Below are 15,389 nucleotides of genomic sequence, written 5' to 3'. Positions count from 1 at the left end.
GCTTCCTTAGTTTGAGATTTTGAACAGGAATAACCCAAAAAGGATAAGTACTTTCTGTTCTGTACGAGAAATGTTTAGGCGCACGTTAAGAAAAAGTAAATAAATGCAATATTGCCCATATGCCACATAAAAGAAGTTCTGCTTGTGGTGTGGTAACACGCAGATTAACATCAGTCCACCCATCTTGTATGCTTCGGCCCATTCCACCGATTATTGGGCCCAATAATCCCGCTGATAGGCCCATAGTCCTATATAGGCCTGATTCCTACCAGTTCGAGCACTGACAGAAAGCCCAGCATTAATACTTCACCTTTACGGCCCAATATTTCGAGCCGGCCTGCGAGTGTCCTATTAACACGCCATCTCCCGAGAAACAAAGACGCTTTTCGGAAGGGCATATGATTTTGAAAACCTGTTAGTAAAATTCAGTTGATTATAATAATAAAAATAATTATTAGCTTCTATTCCATTTCCTGAATTTTGCTACATGTTTTCAGCATCTAAATAATACTCTCTCCATATTTTTTATACGATGCCATTGACTATTGAATGACCGTTTGTCCTATTCAACAAATATGTGTGATTATAAGTCATGTTTAAATTTTACATAATAATAAATCAAATTATAACAAAAACAAATAATACTTTTATTTTTTTAATAAGACGAATCGTCAAACATAAATATAAAAGTTAACGATGTCATATAGAAAACATGAAGTGAGCAGTATGGATTGTTTTCAGAAGCTTCTAAATGAGATTCTAGAAAAAGTTGTGGTCTTTCTTGAATAATTTTTTTTCTCAAACACGCAAAAGGCTTGCACATCTATATATTAGAAGAAAATGAGTGTTTGTATACAACACAACAAGACCGGACTGGCCTCGTACAAGGACCCCCAAAGGAACTAAGCTAATACAAACACAGAACAAGAAACTCGACTTGACACCAATAAGTGGGAGCAAGGGCAGAGAAGGCTACACTCGCTCCTCCCCCAAAAGGCCGCTAATCAAGCAGAGGACCACAGCTGACCCTCCGAGCGGATGGTCTAGAGCAGCACATGATCCGAGGACAAAGCATGATCGAAGACTCTACGATTACACTCATTTTAGAGCTGCTAGGAGATGAGAAGGACAATGTAGTCAAAGCTGGCTTTCAAATACTTCAGAAGAAGAACTCTTGACGAGAGCCACCAGTCCAATATTGAAGGTGGACGTCCCTAGGGGGATAAAGTTTCTTCAACAAAAATCAAAATCAAAGGTTTAGAGTCTTTTACAGTCTACAAACTCGTAACAAAACACAGTGGAAAAAGACACTTCTGGAACGAGTCGAGGCCTTCTCATTACCCTGCACAACTCAACCCCAAGTTCCAATTAAGTGGCCAATTAACCTAGAGATAACAGGAGATAATTATTTATGTTCTCAGTTCGTCACTGCAAAACACAAAACGAGCTACGGATGGAGGACGAGGCGGGCAGCGTCACGTTCTGCCGATGGGGACGATGCACTCGGTGGGGAAGCGGCGCGGGAAGCGCTTGCGGTCGGAGCAGTAGTCGTAGGCCATGTAGTTCATGCGCACCCAGTTGAGCGTCATCCAGCTCCACCAGTCCATCCTCTGGCTCATCCACCCACCACCTGCCTTGCCGCCGCCGGTGCACCGCGCCACCCCGGCGCCGCCGTCCCAGACGCAGGCGTTGGTGACGTTGTACCGGCGGTACGCGGCGACGAACGGCGCGCGGGACCAGTCCGTCTTGACGCGGCCGCCCTGCGTCGCCCACTCCTCGGCGTCCCAGATGCTGGCGAACACGTGCACCGGCTGCCTCGCCGGGAACGGCACGCCGTACGCCTCGTTGTTCCTGAACACCCTGATCGGCGTCCCGTCGATGTACAGTCTGCAACCAACCACACCCAAATAATCCTATCATATCCATAATATTGTTGATCATGGCAGGTTTGGCTCTCTCGATCCGATGAAAAGATTGGGAATTTACATGATGTTGTGTGGGTTCCAGAGGATGGAGTAGGTGTGGAAGTCGGCGGTGGGGTCGAACCAGAGCACGAACTGCTGCTCGCGCTCGCCCTTGCCGTCGCTGAAGATGTTGGTGTGCAGCAGGTACGGCTCGCCGCTGGAGTTGCCCAGGAACTCGAAGTCCACCTCGTCGTGCCGCGCGCCGCCGCTGCAGATCTGCGCCCGTTGAACCGAATCAATTGGCGATTTCAACGAGAGAAAAACATCAGAAATGTCAACGTGTGCACCATGATCGACTTCATGCGAACAAGTATTTCTTTTTTAAGATAAACTTAGATATGTTAAACGTGGACACCATGACTAATTTGATTGGAGGTGTTTTAGCCTGGTTGCAGGTAGAAATACGTGTGTTCATATGCAGAGCTTGAAGTCTTTTACTGCTAAAAGCGATACAAATGTTCGGATCCAGGAAAGGAAGCTAATGTAATGCCAACAGTTCTTGGTGAAAGTGGTATCATTTTCACCTAAAAAAATCTCATTTTTCTCTCTAGGTCCAGGACATGAACCGACAATGGCTGTACCAGATACTCTTACTACTGCTTAAATGCAGAGGCCAATTGAGTTCACCAATTGCCAACATTTATGGTTGCTAGTACAAGTACAAAATTCACCGCGACCACCACTCAACCGTCCCATCATCTAATTGAGGATCAATTTTGTTACTCGAAGAACGACAGTTTTCTTCTTACAAGTCTCAAATTGTTTAGCGTCAATCAGAGCTAGTCCATGTTCTTTTTTGATTGTGGAACTTCCTAAAATTCTAAATGATATGTTTCTATGAAAAAAAAAACCTATATTTTTTCAGGACTTTTTTGGAGCAAAATTTTAACTTTCTAGTAGTTGTTTTAGTCATTTATACATGAGAAGAATCTTAAAAAAAACCATGAGAAAATAACACAAATCTTACATATAATTCGCACAAATTAGAAAACAAAAACACTTGAATTGAACGAACTGTAAGCCAAGATGTATCAAAGAGGCCTCGAACTTACATAGAAGGAAGTGATGGTGCCTGCAGACTCTCCCCTGACGAGCTTGATCTCGAGATCGAACCTCCCGAACAAGAACCGGTCCTTGGACTGCAGGCGCGTCCCGGTCTGCTTATCCAGCGTCAGCTCCGCCACCCGCCCGCCGTCGCGGAACAGCGCATTGCCCTTCCCCCACACGGCCTCGAAGTCCCGGTGGAAATTATGGTCTCCGGCCGCCGCCGTCACTACTGCCGCAGCCACCACGACGGCGGCGAGAGCCGCCACACACCGCCGGAGAGAACAGCCGCGCATGTCCGCGCACAACACAGGCGCATGCACGCAAGAGCACAGTAGTGACAGGCCTCCCACCGATCCGCGAAATGTGGCGTGTCGATCGAACTGACGGGAGATGAGATGGGCAGAGGCAGAGACGATGAACAGGAGGAAAATGGAGCAGTGTGGGAGAAGAGGGAGTGCCCGTTTAAGGGCACGTAGGGGTGGCACTTTCGCCAGATGCCAGAGGGAGGAGTCCGTCCGGCATGCACACGTCGGTTGCTGCGGCAGGGGCCCCGCCCGCGGCCCGGCCCCGGCCATGCTGATGCGGCGTCCACCGAAACAGCATCGGAGCAGGCACAAACCGGGGCGAGGAAATGAAAAATCCTGACGAGCAAACAGGACGTGGCATACCAGCAGAGTGGACGGCTCGAGGCGGCGAGACGGTAGAGTAGTATGGGTGGCGGGGCGGTGGCAGCAGGTGCATCAGTGCATGGGCATGATGAGTGCGCGGCACGAAGGGAGCGGAGGCTGGTCTGGTGGTGGTGGGGGCGCTACATTACAGCGACTGCGCGCTTTGATTTCATCTCGGCTGGCCGCGCCGGGTGGGCGGTTGAATGCGAGGGTTGGAGCATCTCCCCGGTCCGTGCGGTATGCGCGAGCGTATGTATCTCTGCAGGCGCCCGTTGCTCGCTCTCCGTGATAAATCAAGATGTAAGAAGGATTTTATTACCGTCTGAAGTTTACCCCTTATCTGCTTATCATGGTTGGTAAGGCCGTGTTCTTTTGAGGGGCATAAAGTTAACTTGCCCTAACGTAAAAAACATAGTGACATATTAGTATATAATTAATTAATTATTAATTACTAAAAAAATATAAAATATGTTAATATGATTTTTAAAACAACTTTCATGTATAATTTTTTGCAAAAAATAACCCGTTTATCTGTCCGGGAAGCGTGCGCGCGAAAAACGATGGGATAAATTAACTAAGCAGGGCGGGCGAACACGGCCTTAAGTCATCCTCTTTTCACTTATGTTTTTTTATAAATCAATATTTTAATATTAATTTAGAGTTGATTTTAATTCATCGTAATTTATCTTTTAGCCACTGCTTCATATCGCTAAGAGCATATGTATAAAAGTTTAATTTATAAATTATTTTTTCTTTATAAATATGTTATTTTGCTTTTGTTAGTAAAAAAACAAAAATGGCCCTAATTACTTTTTAAGGAAATAAACCTGATATTAGCGTAACTATGACAAACAAGCTGAAATATATCCCAAAAGACTTTTTTATTTAATGCTTTTTTAGCTTAATTGGGTTATCTAGTCAAAACCATTACCGCACGATGGAAGATGCAATAAGCAGGTAAGGAATGCCCTGAGATTTAAAAGACGCTTAACACTCACCTTACCACGGTTTTACATACGAAACGGGATAACTTCCTTCCCTCTTGACCCAAATAGGCCAAACTTTTTTTAAACAAAGACAAAAGCTCTGCTTTATTCCATTTGTAAAGAAGATACATGACTTAATTCAAAAGGGGTTCACAGCAAAGACCAAGCGTATTTTAACCTTGTCAAAGATATGCATTATTCGTCGTAACTCCGTTCTGACTCTAGTGGTTTAACTTATTCTTTTACTGTGGCAATTTCAGGTTGATGCTTTGCAGTGCCGCGCGATTTGGTGGATAACGTGGTGCGGTGTTCTTTTAAGAAAGCGGATTAAAACTTGGCCCCTACATCCACAATACAGCTAACAAGATACAAGAGTATCTGAACTCAACACCTCACGAAAACGTCCTCACACGAAACAAAACAACACAAGTCCGAACCCATATTGACGTGGTGACGATAATATTGTTAGATAATTCAATTCAATCATAGACAATTGATTACGAATTGAAACCCTAATCAATACAAGATCACCGATTAATTTAAATGCGGAAAAATAAATAAAACTGCAAATGAAGTCATCTGATTCCCTTCTTTCTTTCCTTCAATTCGTCTTCTTTCCTTCGTCTCCGACGAGATTAGATCACCGATGATCTGTTTTGAATCTCCAACCTTCGGGTCTCCAACGGCACTGCCCTGGAATCACCACACGAAACCCTTCCAGCGCGTCTCTGATCGGGAGAGATTGATTTTGAATTTATGGTTGCGAGAATAAGCGACACGAGCGTCCTCGTGGGCTCCTCTTCTTTTATATAGCACTGGTGGGCCTCGGGGGCTTTTCCTAATCCGATTCTGACCCGTAACCACCGATCGCGGTTATGGCCCATGAGGGTTACGAATTTAGAGTTAGAGATAGATTACGGATAGGATTACGGTGGTTATATCCTTTCCTAAATATCGGCTAACCGATAAATCAACCAACATTTTCCCCTTGATTTAGAGGTTAATTACGAGTCCATCATATAATATAGCTCCCCAAAGCAATGCGTCACAACAACATTTAGCATTATTGAGACGACAAGACTTATAGTTCACCATATCACACAAATAAACCCTTGATTAATTAAGCGGGTATTGATTGAATTTAATTGCCCCGGTTTCTAGGATCATATTCAAAGTCATTACACAATCCCATGTTGGCCACATGTTCTTTGAACAAATTGGGAGGTAAGCCTTTGGTTAATGGATCCGCAAGTATTGATTTAGTGTTTATGTATTCAATTTTAATTGTTTGATCATGTACTCTATCTTTCACAACATGATATTTAATGTCAATGTGTTTGGCAGCTTCATTTGACTTGTTGTTACTCGTATAGAAAACTGCGGCCTCATTGTCGCAGTATATTGTCAGTGGTCTTTCAATGCTGTCAACCACTTATAATCCCGGGATAAAATTTTTGAGCCATACAACCTGCCCCGTTGCGTGATAACATGCCACAAATTCTACCTGCATTGTCGACGATGCAGTCATTGTTTGTTTAGTACTTTTCTATGAAATGGCTCCCCCCGCGAGAGTGAATATATACCCAGAAGTAGATTTCTTGGTATCTAAACACCCTGCGAAGTCAGCATCCGAATAGCCTGTAACTTCAAGCTTATCAGATTTTCTGTATGTGAGCATGTAATGTTTAGTTCCTTGCAAATAACGCAATACTTTCTTTACTGTCTTCCAGTGGTCCATACCTGGTTTAGACAGATATCTGTCAAGCATCCCGGTTACAAACGTCAAGTCTATTCGCGTACAAACTTGAGCATACATTAAGCTTCCGACAACTGAAGTATATGGTACCTTAGTCATTTCTTTTTCTTCCAATTCATTTCTCGGACTTTGGAATGAACCAAATTTGTCCCCTTTCATAATTGGAGCAGGTGATGTCGAGCATTTGCTCATATTATATCTTTCCAATATTCTGGAAATATATGATTTCTGAGATAATTGTAGCACCCCTTTGGACCTATCTCGGTGAATCTCGATACCCAAAACGTATGATGCATCACCGAGATATTTCATATCAAATTTCGATGACAAAAATTCCTTGGTTTCTCGCAACAGATTCTTGTCACTGCTTGCTAATAAAACTTCATCTACATAAAGTACTAGTATATTGAATTTCCCACCTTTAATTTTGGTATAAATGCAGTTGTCCACCTCATTTTTCTTAAATCCGAATTTCTTGATAATTTCATCGAACTTAAGGTTTCATTGTCTTGACGCCTGTTTAAGTCCATAGATGGATTTCTTAAGTTTGCATCCCATATGGCTCTTTCCTTCCACGACAAAATCTTCCGGTTGAACCATGTAAACATTTTCATTTAAGTCACCATTTAGAAATGTTGTTTTCACATCCATTTGATGGAGTTCTAAATCATAATGTGCCACTAACGCTATGACAATTCTGAATGAGTCTTTCTTAGAGACAGGAGAAAATGTTTCATTGTAATCAATTCCTTCTCTCTGCGAAAAACCCTTCGCCACAAGTCTTGCTTTGAATCGTTCGATATTTCTTTTGGAGTCCAATTTAGTTTTGTAGACCCATTTGCAGCCTACTGTTTTTACTCCTTTAGGAATTTCTACTAGATCCCACATTTATTTTGGCTCATTGATTTGAGTTCATCTTCTATGACTTGAATCCACTTGGATGAATTTTGACTGCTTATGGCTTCTTTAAATGAGGTGGGGTCGTCTACCTTCCCAATATCTTCACCCATGTAAATTTCATAATAATCAGGGATGGCAGATCTCCTGTTCCGTTGTGATCGTCTTAATTCTTGATTTTCATTATTGACCACAGACAGTTCAGGATCAGGTTGTGGAATTTCTTCTTCATTATGTTTCACAGAACTCTGTTGAGGCTCCTTATTTTCATGGGTTTCGGTATTTTCCTCAGCAGTAGCCGTAGCGCCAACAGTGGAAACTACAGTTTGTGGTACATTATGAAAAATAGGGACATTATTCTCTTGGATTTCCGGAGGAGAAAAAACACTCACCCAAATTTCCTCAAGATTAATTTCCCTTTCCTGTGAACTCCCCGTTTCATAATTTTCCAGGAAGACAGCGTGTCTGGTTTCTACAAATTTAGTGACACGGTCTGGACAGTAAAATCGATATCCCTTAGAATGCAACGGGTAACCGATAAAACAACAGCTCACAGTCTTGGGTCTAATTTCTTTAATTGGGGGTTGAATAATTTAGCTTCTGCACGACAGCCCCATACTTTCAAATAATTCAATGTCGGTTTTCTTCTGGTCCATAATTCATACGAAGTTTTCGGCACCGACTTGCTTGGAACTCTGTTCAGTATGTGTGCAGCCATTTTTAATGCCTCAATCCATAATTTATTTGATGAGTTGGAGTGACTAAGCATGCTCCACACCATCTCCATGAGTGTGCGGTTGCGTCTTTCTGCCACTCCATTTTGTTGAGGCTCCCCAGGCATGGAATATTGAGTAATAATTCCATGAATCTGAAGATATTGAGCAAATGGACCAGGACTTTGCCCAAATGGAGCATGTTTCCCATAGTATTCACCACTACGTTCCGATCTCACTATTTTAATTTTCGCGTTGTGCTGGTTTTCAACTTCTACTTTGAATATTTTGAATTTTTTGAGAGATTCGGAACGATCGCTTATGGGGTAAATATATCCATAACGGGAGTAATCATCCGTAAATGTGATGAATGAATCAAAACCATCTACAGATGTCACTGGGAACGGTCCACAAATATCAGTGTGAATTATTTCTAGTGGACTCGTGCTCCTAGTGGCTCCTTTATTAATTGATTTAGCAAATTTTCCTTTAACGCAATCTATGCAATGATCAGCGTCAGAAAAATCTAAGGGGAGTAATAATTCATCTTTAATGAGACGTTCGATTCTCCCCCTAGAAATGTGGCCTAAGCGACAGTGGCACAATTTCGATGAAGTCTCATTTTTATCATTGGAGGCATTTATGATATTCATCACAGTATGATCCAAAGAGAGCAAGTAGAGTTTGTCTCGCACGAAGGCAAGACCAATTACTTTATTTAGATGTTTAATGTAACAAGTTCTCTTAGAAAAATAACAGTCATATTCTGACTCTGCTAGGACTCTAACTGAAATAAGATTCCTTTTAACGGAAGGAGCAACTAAGACATCATTAAGTATTAAATTGTAGCCACTGGGAAGCTTGAGTGCGAGGTCTGCAACAGCCTCCACTTCAATCTCCGTTGCATCAGCTACTCTTAGGATGTGCTCCCTCTTTCTTAGCGTCTGGACGCCATTCAATCCCTGTAATGAATTAGTAACGTGCACAGTGGCACCTGAGTCAACCCACCAAGAATTTCAGGAAAACTCAACATATAGGGATTCATTAACGTTGAAAATTTCATTTATTTTATTTATACCTTTACAGGCCAACCACTCCTTGAAGCAGGGGCAGTCTCTGTGCCAATGTCCATCACTGTCACAGAAGGTGAAGTGAGGACTCTTGAATTTTGGCCCAGCTGGAGGTTGAGCAATTGATTGAGCAACCTTACTCCCTCCTTATTTCGGAGGGTGAAATCCCTTTTTCTTTGATCCAGAGGCTTCTCCTTGATGGAACTTTCTCTTGCCCTTAGAGTTGACGAGGTTGAGCTGGTCAATATGTTTCTGCCTTTTGGCCTTTTGACGCTCTTCCTCTTCCACTGCGTGGGAGATAAGCTCTAAAATGGTCCACTTTTCTCTTTGAGTATTGTAATGAATTTTGAACGGATCATAATCAGAGTTTAGTGAGTTCAGAATGAAATGGACAAGATAGGCTTCCGAAATTTCCATGTCCATCGTCTTTAGTTGATGAACCATGTGTGACATTTCCATGATGTGTTGTCGGATGAGAAGATCTCATTTTCATGATAAGAGTACTGGCATAAGTTTCGGTACACGCCTTGTAGTTCGATTCAATGTTGGCCAGGTACGTCTTAACATTGTCAGAGTCAGCAATCCCCCCTATAATGGACGGAGAGATGTTGCTCTTGATGTACATTAGGGACACTGTTTAATTTCTCCCAAGCATACCACTTTTCATTGTAAGCCCACTTGAGATTGATGTATTCCTCATCATTCTCATCCATGTAATCAGCTAATTTCGGTTCCACAGGTGGATCCTCTCTAAGTGCAAGATCATTTTCCAACAACCCCAAATTCAGGAGCATGTTGTTTTCCCACTCAGCATAATTGACCCCATCAAGTGGCTCAATCCTCTTAAGTTGTAACAAAGCTGCAGATAACAATTTATAATATAAAACATTTGATCCAAAAATAAAAATATTATATATAATACTTCTCCAAATCTAGTCACCGTTGGGCGAAAAAGACTTAGAAAATAATGAAATAAATCCTTAATTATATCACCGTTGGGCAGAAATAATCAAGGGAGAAATAATCAAATTTAAATTGACGTGAAATCATAAATAACGTTGGTCAATAAATAACTTCACATCATAAATTCTTTCTAGCAAACTTCCCGTTGGTTCCATTTGACTAGAAATAATTTTTTGAGCAATAAAATATATTTTATCAATTTTTTTAGCAATTTTAAACAGCCCAAACAAGGTATAAATTGATTTCTGAAATTAAAAATAATTTAAACAAAATTAAATTAAATTTTCGGCCCATCCAATTACCGGGCTGGCCTACAAGAGGTCGGCCTGTTAGGCAGCACGCGCGCGCGTAGGGGGCACCGGCCCATGTGGCCCAGTCAGCCCACAAGCAGCGGCGGCCCAGGAGTGAGGGCAATCAGCCCGTGGCCGTCCGATTGAATCGTACGGCCGAGATTCGGCGCGGCGAGGCTAACCCACCCGGCGGCCGACACCCTAACCCTAAATGCATTCGGACTCCCCCTCTCTTTCCTCTCCTCTTCTCCGGCGGCGGGCGACGAGCGTCCGGGCGCTGGATGGTGGCGGCGCAGCGGTCTGACGGGGAGGGCACGCGCCAAAGATGCGGCCCGTCGCCCGTCGGCTGGGGGGCGAGCACGCCCAGAGGCGGCGGTCCAAGCCGGTGGCCGATTCTCGTCGACGTGGAGGCCCGGCGATGGTGGCGGCACATGCGCGGCGGAGCCGGCGTGGCCAGAGGAGGAGAGCGGAGGCGAAGGCGCACACGCACGGGCTGAAGCCCGCACGGCGGCGGCGACCGCTCGCTCGCACGCGCTGGGCGAAGCCCGCATGGCGGCGACGTCGCATGGCGACCACACGCGCGCGCGCACGCATGGGTTGAAGCCCTTGTGGCGGCGGTGGCGGATGGCCAATTCCACTGGTCGTGGAGACGGCGGGGCGGCGACGTCATGCGGTGGCCGAGGCCTACACAACGGCGACGACGACGACGACTAATCTCACTCCGGTGAGTTTCTTCAATCCGAAGCCGGATCAAATAGTTTTGGTTGATTGCAATTTGATCTAGGGTTTGAGGTTTTGATTTCTCGGTTTGGAATTCAAATCAACAACAGTGTATGTAGCTAACTCGAATCCTTCACCGATTAGATTAATCGACAGACCGAAAACTATCAATTGATTCATAATCAATTACTGATGGGATCAAATATGACTAGGATTGGCTCTGATACCACTATGTTAGATAATTCAATTCAATCATAAACAATAGATTACGAATTGAATCCCTAATCAATACAATGTCACCGATTAATTCAAATGCGGAAAACTAAATAAACCTGCAGATGAAGCCATCTGATTCCCTTCTTTTCTTTCCTTCAATTTCATCTTCTTTCCTTCATCTCCGGCGAGATTAGATCGCCGATGACCTGTTCTGAATCTCCGACCTTCGGGTCTCTAACGGCACTGCCCTGGAATCGTCACACAAACCCTTCCACCGCGTCTCTGATCGGGAGAGATTGATTTCGAATTTCTGGTTGCGAGAATAAGCGACACGAGCGTCCCCGTGGGCTCCTCTTCTTTTATATAGGACTGGTGGGCCTCGGGGGTTTTTCTTAATCCGATTCTGACCCGTAACCACCGATCGCAGTTACGGCCCATGAGGGTTATGAATTTAGAGTTAGAGATAGATTACGAATAGGATTACGATGGTTATATCCTTTTCTAAATATCGGCTAACCAATAAATCAACCAACAAATATAAGGTAACGACTAACGAAATGCAAATTGACGTTCCTCTATTTATTGACCTCAAGGCGGAAGAAATCAGATTGTGTTAGGCCGGTGAAGTGGGCCACAGTCCAGATTTCTGAACTTGATAGTTAGTGGACCGAATTCCAGATTTTGTGTATTTTGGATGGGCCGGATGAAGGAGACGGCACTAGAAATGGGCTGTGAAGCGGGCCAGTAGTAGTCTTTACCGGGCTTTATTGGGACCTCCCAATAGGTTTACGTGTTTGCACCCAACTAGAAAGTTCGAACCCACAGTTCGTACTGGAAAATCATTTTCCATGGCCCATTGGATTCTACTCCGTCACGTTTGGACAGTTCGACAGCTGAGCAGAATTAGGCCATGTTTAGTTGTTAAAAACTTTTCTAAAAACATCATGTTGAATCTTTGGACATCTAAATGAAGCATTAAATATATATGAACATAAAACTAATTACATAGTTACGGAGGAAATCGTGAGACGAATCTTTTGAGCCTAATTAAGATATGATTAGCCATAAGTGCTACAGTAATCAACATGTGCTAATGACAGATTAATTATACTCAAAAAATTCGTCTCGTGGTTTCCAGACGAAATCTAAAATTTGTTTTATAATTAGGCTACGTTTAATACTTCAAATGTGTGTCTAAAAGTTTAATGTGATGTTTTAAAAAAAAATTGCAAACAAGACCTTACACTGAAGGGAGTGGCACGAGAAGCAGTTTTGTGTGCGAATCGAAATTTTTTAAGCAAAACATGCATACGGTTTGATCAGACCGAGTGCGAGCTTACTTTTGTTTAATCCAAGCAGTTCCTACCTGTCAATATAAAATGGTCGGACGTTTCCGTGAGCTGCGTTGCTCCTTGCAGCAGTGCAGGCAGCTGATGCGAATGTTGGTCCCTCGGTTAAATTAATCAAATCCGGATAAGCTCGATCTCGCAACGCTCCAGTTTTACAGGGTGTCCATGTCCAAAATGGGCCAGTCTGGCGGCAGCCACGCCCAGCATTTCAGCTGCTGCGGAGCAGCGAGCAGAGCACACGGAAAACATGGCCAAAAACCAAAGGGATCCAGCTAGTGTAGTAGAATACGGCTAAAAGCAACTCACTGATTTTTTTTTTCAAACTTGTACGTACAACGGCACCCGTGTTACAAAAAGAAATGAAAGAATGCGATGTGCATACTGCATTTACATGATGAGTATCCGTTCCATCAAGAACACATTATTCGCCATCTCAGCTGGTAAGAAATGCTCAACAAACACCTTGCCATCGACCGATCTCAATGCAGTGGAGTGGAGTGGAGTAGCTCTCATGGATGACGGATCAGCGTGTGTGTGTGGTCTCAACGGAGCTTGCACTCGGCGGGGACGCCCTGGGGGTATCGCTTGAGGTCGGTGCAGTAGTTGTAGATCATGAACTTCCTCTGCACCCAGCGCATGCGGCGGTAGCTCATGTCGCTGAGCTCCTGGTTCCACCACCCGCCGCTCCTCCCCGCCGCCGCCGCGGCCGTCTCCATGGTGCCGACGGGGCAGCGCCGCGCGCCGTTGGACCAGACGCAGGCGTCGGCGTTGTAGTTGCGGAAGGAGGCGACGAAGGGGGCCTTGCTCCAGTCCGCCTTGACGCGCCCGCCCTGCGTGGCCCAGTCGTCCGCGTTCCACAGGCTTGCGTACACCCGCATCGGTTGGCTCTTGGGGAACGCCACGCCGCGCGCCTCGTGGTTCTTGAAGTCCCTGATCGGCGTCCCGTCAACCGCGAATCTGCACGCAAACAAACACCATGAGTCCGTGTCTCGCGTGGCAGCAAGCAAAGGTAGCAAGGTTGATGCCTTGATGGGGACTCACATGACGTGCTGAGGGTTCCAGATGATGGAGTAGGTGTGGAAGGACTGGGTGGGGTCGAACCAGAGGCGGAACTGCTGCTCGCGCTGCCCCTGCCCCTGCGTGAACACGTTGGTGTGCAGCGTGTACGGCTCGCCGGTGACGTTGCCCAGGAACTCGAAGTCGATCTCGTCGTGCGTCGACCCCTGCGACGACAGCTGCAGCCCACGCACAAAACACCATCAGCTTCAGTACCACGTACTCCTCCTCAGAGATGGAAGTAATGAGCTTACGTAGAAGGTGGTGACGGTGCCAGCGGAGTTGCCTGGGACGAGCTTGATCTGCATGTCGATCTTGCCGAAGAGGTACTCGTTCTTGGACTGGAAGCCGGAGCCGGAGCTCCTGTCGAGCGTGAGGTCGAGCCCGCGGCCGCCGTCGACGATCTTGCCACGGTCCTGCCCCCACGAGATCTCCGCGTCCTGGAAGAAGTTGCCGCCCTGCGCCACGGCCACCAGGCAGGCCATCGCCACAATGCCAATTACCGCCACCGTCCTCATCTCGCAAACCAACTAGAACCCCCCAAGGAGATGAAGCCGAGCGTGAGGACAAGAGTCAACCAAGGCTTATGAGCTGGTGAGTGAGTGGGTGTGGAGTGGGGAGTGGGCAATGGGGCGGTATTTATACGGGCGAGGTGGTGGTGGTGTCCAATCCAACGGGCAATGGCCGGGGTGGGCTGGCGCGTCGAGTACACGGTTAAATGCGACACGGGAGGGAGACGGGGGCGTCGCTGCGGCTGCACGGCTGGACGCGCGCTGGATCCAGCCGCCGCGTGCGTACGATACGAAGAACCCACCCATCCCTCCCTCCCCGCCCCGCGCGCGGCGGCATCCGCGAAACCGGGCAGGTGGGATGGGTGGATGGATGCGAGGACGGGTGGTGTGGTGGTAAAAGTGTGCAGCTTTTGAGGCGCTTTTGCTCGTACCGGCAGCACGGGGCCTCGCGGCGTCTCGCCTCGCCTCGGCTTTACAGTTCATCGCGGCAGCAGATCGTGAGATCCCGACGGGAGATGCCTGCCGGCGTGCCGCCATGTGCGATTCGGGGAAGGTTCAGCCCGGGTTGGGCTTGCCCCATGGGCGAAGGAACGGGGCGTCGTGTCGTCTGCGTGCTGTACCTGTACTGCTGCTGTACGATGAGCCAGTGATGAACCACAGTTACAAATCGGTCTCAAGGACGTACCCATACCGTTGGTGAGACACTGATAGGTTATCTTTTGGGTTTTGAAAAAAAATCTAAGCAATATAATTACAAATAAAAAATAATTTATAAATAAAACTTTTATATAGTCAAGATGGTAAAATAAACTTTAGTAAAAAAACTCAAAATCAACATTAAATTTAAGATTATAAATTTAAATTTTGGTTTATGATTTTTTTTAAAAAAACTAAAAGATAAGGGTGTTAGATTGTACTGTCTCTTACTCATTTTTCTCTCAATCTGCGAGGTTGGTGAGATTATAATTGCGCCCATGATGTTAGTGTTCGTTTGGAGTTGATGCTGGACCTGCTGGTGGACGTGGTGATTATACTAGCGGATTACACGCTGTAATTTACTGGTTTCAATACCTGAAAGGTTACGTTTTTGATTGATCGAGTTGGGGATTAGTAAGGACGACGTCCGTACATGAGTAGTACCTGGGCGGATGCGTTTGGTTCCTGAACGAAGTGGGTTAGGTT

General features: G+C 45.4%; 2 protein-coding genes across 2 annotated transcripts; both read right to left on the bottom strand.

Moving 5' to 3' along the window:
- Nucleotides 1-819: 819 nt before the first annotated feature.
- On the bottom strand, nucleotides 820-3,478 carry LOC102701553 (probable xyloglucan endotransglucosylase/hydrolase protein 23). The gene is made up of 3 exons (XM_006656362.3): nucleotides 3,017-3,478; nucleotides 1,987-2,180; nucleotides 820-1,887 (listed from the first exon to the last, which is right to left on the bottom strand). The coding sequence occupies exons 1-3, from the start codon at nucleotides 3,302-3,304 to the stop codon at nucleotides 1,476-1,478; spliced, it is 894 nt and encodes a 297-aa protein (XP_006656425.2). The 5' UTR covers nucleotides 3,305-3,478; the 3' UTR covers nucleotides 820-1,475.
- A 9,615-nt stretch (nucleotides 3,479-13,093) lies between these two features.
- On the bottom strand, nucleotides 13,094-14,290 carry LOC102701273 (xyloglucan endotransglucosylase/hydrolase protein 22-like). Its single transcript, XM_006656361.3, has 3 exons — nucleotides 13,950-14,290; nucleotides 13,681-13,874; nucleotides 13,094-13,596 (listed from the first exon to the last, which is right to left on the bottom strand). Exons 1-3 carry the CDS (start codon nucleotides 14,211-14,213, stop codon nucleotides 13,182-13,184), a joined length of 873 nt encoding a protein of 290 aa, XP_006656424.1. The 5' UTR covers nucleotides 14,214-14,290; the 3' UTR covers nucleotides 13,094-13,181.
- Between the last annotated feature and the right edge of the window lie 1,099 nt (nucleotides 14,291-15,389).

Source organism: Oryza brachyantha, chromosome 6 (genome assembly GCF_000231095.2).
Source record: "Oryza brachyantha chromosome 6, ObraRS2, whole genome shotgun sequence".
NCBI lineage: Eukaryota > Viridiplantae > Streptophyta > Magnoliopsida > Poales > Poaceae > Oryza > Oryza brachyantha.
This window is presented reverse-complemented; position numbering and strand designations above follow the sequence as displayed.

Excerpts from the sequence above, each read along its gene's own strand:
- LOC102701553 (XM_006656362.3), bottom strand. The coding sequence starts at position 3,304 with ATGCGCGGCTGTTCTCTCCGGCGGTGTGTGGCGGCTCTCGCCGCCGTC. Across the intron at positions 2,181-3,016 it reads GCACCATCACTTCCTTCTAT|ATCTGCAGCGGCGGCGCGCG; the intron begins GTAAGTTCGAGG and ends CAACGGGCGCAG. Across the intron at positions 1,888-1,986 it reads TGGAACCCACACAACATCAT|ACTGTACATCGACGGGACGC; the intron begins GTAAATTCCCAA and ends GGTTGGTTGCAG.
- LOC102701273 (XM_006656361.3), bottom strand. The coding sequence starts at position 14,213 with ATGAGGACGGTGGCGGTAATTGGCATTGTGGCGATGGCCTGCCTGGTG. Across the intron at positions 13,875-13,949 it reads GCACCGTCACCACCTTCTAC|CTGTCGTCGCAGGGGTCGAC; the intron begins GTAAGCTCATTA and ends CGTGGGCTGCAG. Across the intron at positions 13,597-13,680 it reads TGGAACCCTCAGCACGTCAT|ATTCGCGGTTGACGGGACGC; the intron begins GTGAGTCCCCAT and ends GTTTGCGTGCAG.